The following is an 11,636-nucleotide window of genomic DNA, read 5'->3' as shown; positions in this document are numbered from 1 at the left end:
GAAAGGCGCCGGGCCGGGGCCGCGGTCGGCAGCCGGCTGCCGTCCTTGCGCATGCGCGCCGCAGGCTCCTCACGCCGGTCCGGCCAGGTGGCTGCGGGCAGTAGGCGGGCGTTGGGCACTGCGCATGCGCCTTTTCGGCTCCGCCCGTGGGCGGCACTGCGCGCCCGTGACCTGTGCACTGCTGACGGGGCAGGGGCGGGGCCAGCTCGCCGTTCCCGGGGAGGGCACTGGGGGGGCCTGACCTCACCGCTTTCCCTCTAGCGGCTGGGGGAGCCCTGACCTGTCTCGGCGGGCCCGTGTCACCCTGAGCTCTACTGCCTGCGCCCGCTCGCAGGGCCCTGCTGGCGCCATCCAGCCAGCGGCGCGACGCGGGGAGAATCGCTCAGCAGGGCGTTCACGGCTGGCGGGGAGAGGGGCTGCTCGGCCACCTGGCCTGGGCTGCGGGGACCTCGCCCGGAGCCTCCCCGGGGCCCGCTGAACCTCCAGCGCTCTTTGAGCCGTCCTGGCCCTCTGGCGAAGGTGGGTGCAGAGCTGCGGGTTGGGGCGCCACTGGAGGATGCTCCTCAGAGCCTTGGTCCTCTCTCCTGTATCCTTATCCTTTAGTGAAGGGCACCGCTTGGTTAGCAGTCTTCTGCGGTGTAACTTGTTTTCATTGCTGCAAGCAGCATGGTGCTTTTTACTCCTCTCTTTTCTTCATGCACTTCTCCCTTAGCAACACACTCGGTCTCCCAGTTTGTTCTTCCTGGTGCTCCCTTTTGCTTCTCCAGCTTTGGCTCATCGGTTGCACCATTTTCTCACTCCTGTTGTCAGTTTAGTGGGGTTTTTTGCTTAATTAAAGCTTGTAGCAGATAAAGGGCAAGTATATAAATTAAATTTTTAAATACTGTTTTGTAAGTGATATTAAAAAGTTGAGACTTGAAGTTGCTAAACATTCATCATTGTTGCCTTTTGTAGTTTCACTGTACATGATCATCCTCTCAATTTCAAGGCTGGTGCATTTTCTGTTATACCATGTGGGTTTTCTTATAAATATTCCAGTGATGCTTTAACTTTACTAATAATTGCAAGATGTGAGTGGATACTTTACTAGGAATACGTCAGTCATCAATTGATATCTCTGGAGCATCCTGAAAGGATATGAAATGATAAAGTAGATCACTGTTAACTTCCTTTGTATTTTACAAATATGTTTTTTTCCAGTATTTTTCATTAAGTTTTCTATATTGAACTTTTAAAAATAAAGTTCACAGTTTTGGGGAAGGAAGAAATTAACAGGTTTATTTGTCCTCAGTAATTAGTGCATGATGTGTTGAGAGTTGGATGTGTAATCACGGTTTTAGCATATCTCAGTTAAGACTTATGTCAGCAAATTGTCTCACTTAAATAAGACATCCAGTAAATATACTGCTCTAAGTTTGAGTTGCAGTTGAACTGCCTCCCTTGTCATGGAGTTTTGTGTTTCCAGTAGACCAATAGTTGTTTGTGCTGTCTTAGTGGTGACTAATTAGAAAATGTATAATCAGTATTGCAGAGAAAGAAAACATGGCAACCGATGCTGTTGGAAAGAAAGAAGTCACAAGAGATCTAGATCATTGTGATATCCCATACTATGTTTCTGAATTTGTGGAAAGAGAGGTTGGAACTGACTATGATTCTCTGAGGAAGCTTGATGACCTTATTGATAAGCTATCTGAAAATAAAAAGCAGTTAGAAGAACAGGTAAGCATATTTCCTTTTTTCTTTTTTCCTTTTTGAATATGTTGTATGACTAATTAAGTATACTTAGCTAAATTAAAGCAATATATTAATATCTGAAATGGTACTCCTCTACATAGCACAGTGGTTTTTTGTCAGACTTAATGCTTCTCTATCAATGTAGGTGCTTACAGTTTCATCAGAAGTCCCTAAGAGAATTCAAAATGCCTTAAAGAATGCAGAAGATTCTAAAAAGTCTCTGAATCGGCTTCTGGAGGAAGAAGCTCTTCTGTCTGATTCAATTGATAGCCACTTACTGAAAGCTCAACCATGGATGGAGGATCTTGATGTACTGATTAGTCAAATAGAAGAGATTGAACGACACCTGTGCTATCTTAAATGGATTTCACGAATAGAAGAATTAAGGTAAAGTTTGTGTGCTGCAGTTGTGTTCCGTGACTGGTAACATAGTTTGTCTTGTCATTAAAATATTTTAGATTTGAGAAAGTTTTATCTTTGTTTTTCAATATACAAATTATTATTTTATCTTTAATGAATTTTTGGCCTTAACTCTTGTGTTTTGTAGTGATAGCATTCAGCAATATCTGATGACCAACAATGTTCCAGAGGCAGCCAGTACTCTGGAATGCATGGCAGAACTGGATATTAAACTCAAGGAGTCATCTTGTTCTCATCTTCTTGCTTTTGTGAGATCCACTGTTAAATTCTGGCATAAAATTCTTAAGGACAAATTGTCGAGGTAAGGGATGTACTGTCGCTCTGTCATCTTTGCGTTGTTCTGTAAGTTCGTGTTAAAGTGCTTGTTTTGTGTTGCAGTGACTTTGAAGAGGTACTAACCCAGCTCCGCTGGCCGTTTGTGGGACCACCCCAGTCTCAGGCGTTTGGCCTTTCTGCACCAGCCAATGCTCCTGATGTATACAATAATTTGGAGATGTTGTTTTGTCAGCTTCTGAAATTGCAAACCTCGTATCCTTTTAAAGAGCTATGGTATACTTTAGTAGGAATAATAAATGTCAGAGATGCACGTTCTCAAGGAGAATTATTTAAAATTGTGTTCTCCCTAAAGACAGAAGATAATTTTAATTTATGGTACTTTGTATTAATATTAGAATGTGGTGGTGTTGTTGTTCAAAAAATGCCAGATGCCAAAGTTGCCTTTTTTGGCAGTAGCATCACTGTAACACCAAGTCATCAGGTTTCATGAGGATGAGGCCTTAGACACTTTGATAATATTACCCATGTTAATAAAAAATGGTGATGTGTATTTTATTTTACACGGTTAATGCTCTTCCTTTCATAGCCTTATTTGAAATCAGCCTTAGTCATTTTAATATGTCCCATTCCAGGAGGAAAAGAGGGAAAGTTAAAGGTGCATGTCTCAGAAGGAGACTTTGCAAAATGGGGTGACTGCATAAGGATTTTAATTGTGCAGCTGTTGTAATCTGCCTTTGAGGTTAATCAGAAGGCACTGCTGCTCATCCTGTTCCTTTGTTTTTTTGTGGATCAAATAAAGCACAGCTAAAGTGAGCAGGAAGGTACAAGGCCATTCTACACATCCATGAGTTGGTAACAATTTTGGCCTGTCAGACTGGGTCACTTGAATCAGTTATGTGAAAATGGGAAATAATGTCTTGCATGTATTATTCTCATGAGTCTTTTATCCTCCTTTAATAAATATAAATAAGCATGTCTCTTGGACAGCCCCTGTGTCTGGTACTGGTAATGGTGGTTTTCTGTGTTATTTTTTTTTGGATAGGAGTTTCCTAAATCAAACTGACTTAAGTGATCTGTGTTGTTATTGAATAAATAATTCTTAGCAGCCTGAGTTATACTAAATATTCTATAAACTGAAACATTTAGAGTATCCTTCATATTTGAGGAATTGTATCGATTGCATAATACTGCCTTCAGCCAGTGAGGTAGAACTAAGAAATGTTCATTCTTATAAACCCATTCTATTGAAATGATGATGTTGGGAGAATTCAACACTTAAATTCATCCTTGACTGTCAAACTTAGAGATGAACTTTTGACCAAACCTAAACAATTGCCAGAAAAGTACTCATTACCCTCATCGCCATCCATTATCCTTCCAATACAGATCATGCTGAATCCTCTTCAGAAGAGATTCAAGTATCATTTCACTGGAAATAAACAAACCAATGTTTTAAACAAGGTATGAGAAAAAGCACTTTGTTTTTCTTTGTTTTTTGTTTTTGTTTTTTAAGCAACAGATAGATTCCTGTATTTAAATTGTATAGCTTTAATGCTTTCCTTTCTGGAATTAAGATTCTTCAAAACTGTGCAGTTCCTGTGTCTATTTAAGTGTGCACAGACATCAAGATAGCACTTGGAGACCTTTCAGAGGCACAAGCATTTTCTCTGAGCCAGACAACATTTATCTCTTGCCCAGATGCTTTAGGAAGCGTGACTACAATCTTAAACTGACTCATAACTTCAGGAGCTTTGCTGGATTTCCTCTGTGTCCTTGCAGACAGTTGTGCACAGTTCCTTATTGCTTGAACTCGAAGGCTGTACAGAACTGTGGCTTTGATTTTTGGCACAGTGTTTTGCTATCTTAATGTACCTGAAACTGTTGGATTCTGCTGTAAAAATATGAAATGTGATTAGTCTAAAGGCACTGTTAGTTTTCTGGGTTAAAATACAAGAGATTCGCAGTTTACCGGTTGGAAACTGACTTGCTTTTGTAGGAATTATCTTCAAAGACTGAGGGGTTTTGTCTGAGAGTGATCATTGGAACAGGTTTCAATGCATTAATGCTGCTGTACTGCATCTGCAGCAGAGTTGAAGAGCTGTTTTGTAACAATTGAGTTGCACAAGTCTGTTCTGGTGTTGACAATCTTGGGTAAATGTAAATATATTCGCAATCTTGATAGTTGCTACTACAGTGCTTTTTAAAATAATGTAACGAATGTTAGTGCAGAAGAGGTTTTTTAGACATGAATGAAAGTATTTCATAAGCCAATATTTAGATTATGTTCAAGAGTTGGAATTTGTGATCGACAATATCTGAGCATCTATTTTTTCTAAAAACCTTGTGAAGAAAAGTTTACAGGTAATCTAATGTCAGATCAGAAAGTTATTCCAACAGGGCTTTGCTTGAATTTGGGTTGGGGTTTTTGTTTTGTTGTTTAATAATAATTTGGATAATGGAATAAAGAAAATACCTGTGTAAAATGTTTGAGAGACATCAACCTGGAAGGGATTACAAATACTTCAGAGAACAGGCTCAGAGTTCACAGTGATCTTGGCTAGTTGACAAAGGAATGTCAAACAAATGAAGAAAAACCATGATGAAATTCAGTAGATAATTGAAAATTAATACAGAAGTCAGAAACAGACACACAAAATGTGGAGAATGTGAGTGCAGCTCAGTAGAAGGTTCTTTGGTTACTGGGAGTGAAGAGGACAGGAACTGCTTCTGCTTACACTAACATTGAAAGAAACATTTATCAAAAACTACAGCCCATATATTTAGGTGTGGAAACTGAAGAAGCTTAAAGGCATTATGGTGTGAAACAAGGAGGTGAAAGATTCCTCTCTTCTGGGGGAAGATGGGCTGGAGGTTGGATACAATGACAGTAAGAACAGAGCCGCTGTGGAGACTTTTCTCAGGAGTGCATCCTTCTTGCTGTACCAAGAAATAAAGACCATACAGAAGAACAGGAGGAAGTATCTGAAACAGAAAAGAGGACCTCCTGAGTGAGAATGCAGTAGAGAAGAGGGAGATTTAAAAATGGAGCTTTTGCTTGAGAAGAAACAGAATAATTGGTGCATTTAAGACTGTTCAAATCCAGAAGTATTTATCTGATGCTGCTTTTATGAAAACCAAAGCTAAGTAAAACACTGTGAAAGACTTGTGTGATCTGAGGTCAAAAGGCAGGAAAAGAGACTGATATGTTTGGAAGTTTGTCTTAAAATATTAGTAGCACCTGAACTAATGTTCTTTTTTTTTTTTATAATAAGCCCGAGTGGTATTTAACACAAATACTTATGTGGATTGGAAATCATGCAAAGTTCCTTGATGACAAAATCCAGCCAATACTGGACAAAGCAGGATCTTCAGTGAATGCTGGGGTAAGCACTTTCTCGGTTTTATACATATGAATATGTAAGTCAACTTCTAACAGATATTTGTGCACTGATTTCACGAAGTGTGTGATGAGACTTTTAACTCAGCCTGATAGCAGTTTGTTATGTACATGTTTGCACATGTTAATACTTTCTATCTGTGACGTTTTATTCATTTTTTTCTTTCAAAAGCTTGAATTCTCTCGTGGCCTAGTAATGCTGATTTTGGAGAAGCTGGCTGCTGATATTCCATGCCTGTTGTATGATGATACCCTCTTTTGTCACCTTGTGGATGAGGTGCTTCTATTTGAGAGAGAGTTGTACAGTGTTCACGGATATCTCAGCAGCTTTCCCAGTTGCATGCATATTCTGTCAGAAGAATCCTGCTTCCAAAGGTGGCTATCGGTGGAAAGAAAATGTAAGACTTCAAATGGATTTTGTTGGCCTTTATACAGCACGATCAGAAAGTATATGTATACTTCTATGTGTAGCCTTCTCAAATAGGATAAGTCACTTGGACAGGGCTACTACATGCAACATAAATATTTTCATATTCTGTGACTGATTTGACTAATAATTGGTTAGACTTAGAGTGCTTCTGTGGCTTGTAGGATTCTTGCCCCTAAGCTATATGGAATCCAGTTGGCTTGATTTTATGCAAATGTTACATTCATGTGTGTGCAGACAAGGATGGAATTTAAATTGAAATAGGGGAGAGCTATTAACTTTTGAGAAAGTAAGAAGAAATATATTGGAAAGGAGCAAGCCAACTGTTAAAACCAAACCCCCAATCAACTCTGACATAGTTCTGAGCAGCCTTGCAAATGCAGATACATTGAAGCTGGTTTTGTATGAAGCCAGTCATCAGTAGTTTTTATAACCTGAAAATGTAAAATTAGTAGAGATCAGGCTTTTATGTTTATATATTTTAGAAGGCATTTTTAATTAAAAAATACTTCTACAATTAACAACTTTTGTGCATCTCAGTTGCTCTTCAGAAAATGGACTCCATGCTTTCATCTGAGGCTGCGTGGATATCGCAATACAAAGATATCACTGATGTAGATGACATGAAAGTCCCAGACTGTGCTGAAACCTTTATGACTCTGTTGTTAGTTATAACAGGTAATTATTAATCTGTAGGCATTGCTCTTGTTTGTAAGGAATGGTAGAAAAACTTTGGCTAACAAGGTTTCTTTACTAAGTATCCGTTGTCAGCTGTAGTTGCCAAGTAACATTGCAAAGTTTGGATGTTTCCTGTTAGTTTTGTATTTTGGACACCAACTCAAGTATGAACAATCTTGAGCTAGTGACATGTTTACAAAATAATAATTAAAAAATATATTTAGCATATTAAAATGTGTTTATACTTGAGGTAATATAATTTGTTACAATGCAGTAATAAAAAAAAAAAATCCCATTATTCCTTTTGACTCCATGACAATGTGGAAGCTATTAGGTAACCTCTGCTTTCTTGGAGCAGAATATAAGAACAAGTAATTTTGCAGGAGACACTTAATTGCATATTCAATGGTTTTATCTTACTCCGTGTGAGTAAGCTCTAGGGGCCACACTGAGTGGTGTGCTATAATCCCATCTTGCTTCAAACATTAAAATACAAAGTGCTAGTGGAATCAGGAGGGGGAAGAATATAGTTTCTTTACATGTTTAGCTATTGCATTGACTAGTTTCCCTAAAATTGTTAAAATGTCAGCTGCTTTAAATACTATATTTGATGTTCTCGGAGGCATAAGGTTGTGTAGTAAGATGACTGTAATGTTTCTTTTTGAAAAGCTTTTTTTCAGTGTTGGAAAACCTAAAAACATTTTGTTAATGTCTTTCCAGAAAGGTATAAGAATCTTCCAACAGCTTCCAGAAAACTACAATTCCTGGGCCTACAGAAGGAGTTAGTTGATGATTTCAGGATACGATTAACTCAAGTAATGAAGGAAGAGACTAGAGCTCCCTTAGGCTTCCGATACTGTGCAATCCTTAATGCTGTTAACTATATAGCAACAGTGTTGGCAGACTGGGCTGACAATGTAGTAAGTAATAATTTTACTTTAAAAAAAATTGACTTTATTTTCAGCACTGTTTATCTAAGTGTATTCAACAGAATTATTACTGAAAAAATAGAATGACAAGTAAATTAATATTTAATAAAAGATGTAAAAGGAGAGATTCTTGATTGAGATCTAAGTTGTATTGATTATAAACTTTCCAGGGAAATGCAAAAAGAGCCTGGGGGATGGGATAATGTGAACAGACAAAAAAGCAGTCTCCTTTACATGCTTTGTATTGTAAAAAATCAGTGAGTTGATTTTGGAGATCTCTGAGCCAGTATTAACAGCACTGATTTGTGTGCAAGATGGGCAGTCTCCAAATGATTTTTGTCTTTACAAGAAACTGTGGCTCTAGCAGAAGGTAGTCTTGACTTGATAGGACAGCAGCCTTCATGGTATACAGCTGCATCCACCTGAACATCTTGCTCTGCTTAAAAGCAAAACCAACAAGTTGTTACCACTATGTCACATTAAACTTGATCCCTTTTTCTTGCTGTTGTCAGCCCAGTAAATTTGTGATTTAATGAACAATTATTTCTAAAATAAATTACAAGTAAAGATTCTAGTTTTATTTTGCAAACATTAAAAAGGTCAAAATCGGAGTTTTTTTAAGCATTCTACTGTCAATCTTAAAATATCTTTCTAGTATTTCTCTAGATCTATTCCCATTACCTATCTGCTGTTTATCTGAAACCCGTTTGAGTTCCATCACTAGGCTTAAAACACTGTGTTTTGTTTTTCACTAAGTCAGGACCACAGGGAAAGATAAGGAAGTGTTAGTAAAATCTTAAGATTTTAAGTTTATAAATGTGTCAGGAGAGTTTTTTCTAGAACCGTACCTCTAAAGTAACAATGAAGAGTTCAACTGGTAAGATTATTTCTTGTGTTATTCATATCTGGTTTTGTTTCCCTAGTTCTTCCTGCAGCTACAGCAGGCAGAACTGGAGGTTCATGCAGAAAGTGATGCTGTCAGTCAGCTACAGCTGGGGCAGCTGGCTTCAATGGAGAGCTCTGTCTTTGATGACATGATTAACCTCCTGGAACGCCTGAAACACGATATGCTGACTCGTCAGGTAGATTATGTCTTCAGAGAGGTCAAAGATGCTGCAAAGCTGTACAAAAAAGAGAGGTGATTCTGTCTCTTTACTCTCTTCCCATGTTACAATATTATTTCCTGTTAAAAATATTGAGGTAAATAAAGGCAGGAATAGCTAAGAGGCAAAATTATTTTCCCAAATAGGAATGGGGCAGGGTAGTAAGTTTTGGAAAATGCTCTTAACACTTACTTCAAGACTATTTTAATGCTATACTTTCTAAAGTAGTTCCACAATTAGTGGGTGTAAAAACCCTAGGAAGAATTCTGGATCACTCTAGTTTGGACACGAATTATTTTCTTTATAGTAGTATGAAAGAGTTAATACGATATGGCCTGTAATGTCCATTCTGTCTTCACAGACTCGTAGGGCTTCTTGAATGTTTGCTCCTGAGTAAAATTGCTGAAGTACTTGATAAAAAGAATGCAATTTAATGATTTTCTAGATTAGATGGGGTTTCTTTGAATAGCATGTTCAAAGATTTATTATTAATGAATGAGTTTAATATTAAATGGAATTTAAACATAGCAGTAGACTGTGATTACCTTTAGATTTTAAATGGGAAAGGAGAACTCTCTCCAAACCATTGTAAATGGTTAAGATATTTTTTTTAAAGGATAATTTTAACTTCAGTTGTTATAATATGAATAATTTCATAATAATGACTTCAGTGCAATAATTTTTTTCAGGTGGTTATCTTTACCATCTCAAGCAGAGCAAGCAGTAATGTCTCTGTCAAGCACAGCTTGCCCAATGTTGTTGACACTACGAGACCGCTTGCTACAACTAGAACAGCAGCTCTGTCTCTCACTGTTCAAAATTTTCTGGCAAATACTCGCAGAGAAAGTGGATTTATACATATATCAGGAAGTAGGTATCAGCAAAATGTGGCCTGTGCAACACAGTATAGGTGTGAGTGGCTTAAACAGTAGATGCACCTCTTTGTGTTTCTAGGTAATTATGGCAAATCATTTCAATGAAGGAGGAGCAGCACAACTCCAGTTTGACATGAGTAGAAATCTGTTCCCTTTATTTTCACACTACTGCAAGAGGCCAGAAAACTACTTCAAGCAGTAAGTAGGCAAATTACTGATTTGTCGTTATTTCAGAAGTGAATGTCCAGATGAATATATGTGGTTTATGTATCACCATGTTTTTTTCAGTTTTGATCCACACTTAAAATATGTGGATCATTTATGATTCCAGTGTTTACAACTAGTGAAGTTTTGATTCTGCAGCGTATACTCAGACAGCAATGGACTGTGGCATGTGTTCCAGAGCATTTTGTGCAGTCAGGATGCCCAGATTAATTTATGAAAGGAATATAAGTACCAGAGACTTCCAAAACTGAGGCCAAAGAAACTACTCAAAGACATAGTTAGAACACAAACTTTTTGTTGCTAGAAGAAATACTACTTTAAACTATGTTCCAACTCAGAATTGCCTTGCATAGTAGTTTAGTGGCATTCATTGATGAGAGGAAGCTACTTTGTGGTTAGTCTTTTTTAAATAGCCCAGAGTCTTCTCAAGAGTTCAGCGCTGAACTCCTAGACTAGTTTGGGCAGAAATCTTACTCAATATTTTAAAATCAATATTCAGTCTTGAACACTTGAAGAAAAGATGATTATTGGCATTTTTAAACTGAATATTCACGTAGCATCCTCAGGTTTAAAATTTTTGAGCACATCATCTTCATAAAGGTAATTGATACATATTATCCCAAGCAGAAGAGGACAAAGACGCACAAAGAACTTTAATGGATACATGGCTAGGTATGGTATTTAGGCTATAAACAATGTGACAAAGACAGGGTATCTGCTTGATCTCTAATGATAGTAATTAGAGAAAATGTTTAGATTCTAGCAACTTTCTGTTAAACTGTGCTCTTAAAGTATCTTAAATAAGAAGTTTCTAATAATCTTAGTGGGAAAATGTAGTTAGAGAAAGCTAGACAAATTAAGTGGTAAATTCTGTTCTGTATTTTAGTACTGGCAGAAAAACTTTAGAAGTAAAAGGCAGGCCGAGCACTGGGAGGCAAAATAATGATGCTTATGAAATACATATATGTAACAGAAAAGACTTAGACAGTAAGAACAAGTATGCTGTTTGCCTCGATCTGAGCAGTTGTTCCAGCTCAATACTTCTGATCCTTTTCAGAAGTCTGTGAAGGTTTTTTTATTTTTAATTACTGTGTGCACAAAATTAAGCATATCACATGGGTGCTTCTCATGTTAATCCATATAACTTTTCTCTCTAGCATAAAAGAAGCCTGTATTATCCTGAACCTGAACATTGGCTCAGCCTTGCTTCTGAAGGATGTACTACAGTCAGCTTCAGAAAATGAAACATTAAACCCAAACCAGCCACCTGCCACAGCAGCACTGAATGAACTTGGAGTTTATAAATTATCTCAAAAGGATGTTGAGATTCTTCTCAATTTGAGAGCTAGTTGGCCAAATACAGGAAAATAAAGACTTTTTCAGAAATGGTTAGTAACTTTGTCTAGATTACTTATTTCGAACAAATGCAAAGCTAATATATTGTTATATACTTGAGTTATTTTTTTCAATATTGTATGCTGAATGCCTGGTTTCATCTAATCTTATGCCTTATAAACAGTTTGAATAAAAATGTCAATATGCTACTTACTTAGCTTTGAACTGCACAGATAT

General features: G+C 37.7%; 1 protein-coding gene across 1 annotated transcript; it reads left to right on the top strand.

Moving 5' to 3' along the window:
• The first annotated feature begins 193 nt into the window (after window positions 1–193).
• On the top strand, window positions 194–11,456 carry RINT1 (RAD50 interactor 1). Its single transcript, XM_065862533.2, has 14 exons — window positions 194–519; window positions 1,524–1,719; window positions 1,880–2,121; window positions 2,282–2,455; window positions 2,533–2,682; window positions 3,735–3,891; window positions 5,703–5,813; window positions 6,000–6,225; window positions 6,795–6,932; window positions 7,653–7,852; window positions 8,785–8,999; window positions 9,654–9,834; window positions 9,919–10,037; window positions 11,222–11,456. The coding sequence occupies exons 2-14, from the start codon at window positions 1,543–1,545 to the stop codon at window positions 11,433–11,435; spliced, it is 2,304 nt and encodes a 767-aa protein (XP_065718605.2). The 5' UTR covers window positions 194–519; window positions 1,524–1,542; the 3' UTR covers window positions 11,436–11,456.
• Window positions 11,457–11,636: the final 180 nt, after the last annotated feature.

Source organism: Patagioenas fasciata, chromosome 1, assembly GCF_037038585.1.
Source record: "Patagioenas fasciata isolate bPatFas1 chromosome 1, bPatFas1.hap1, whole genome shotgun sequence".
Lineage (NCBI taxonomy): Eukaryota > Metazoa > Chordata > Aves > Columbiformes > Columbidae > Patagioenas > Patagioenas fasciata.
This window is presented reverse-complemented; position numbering and strand designations above follow the sequence as displayed.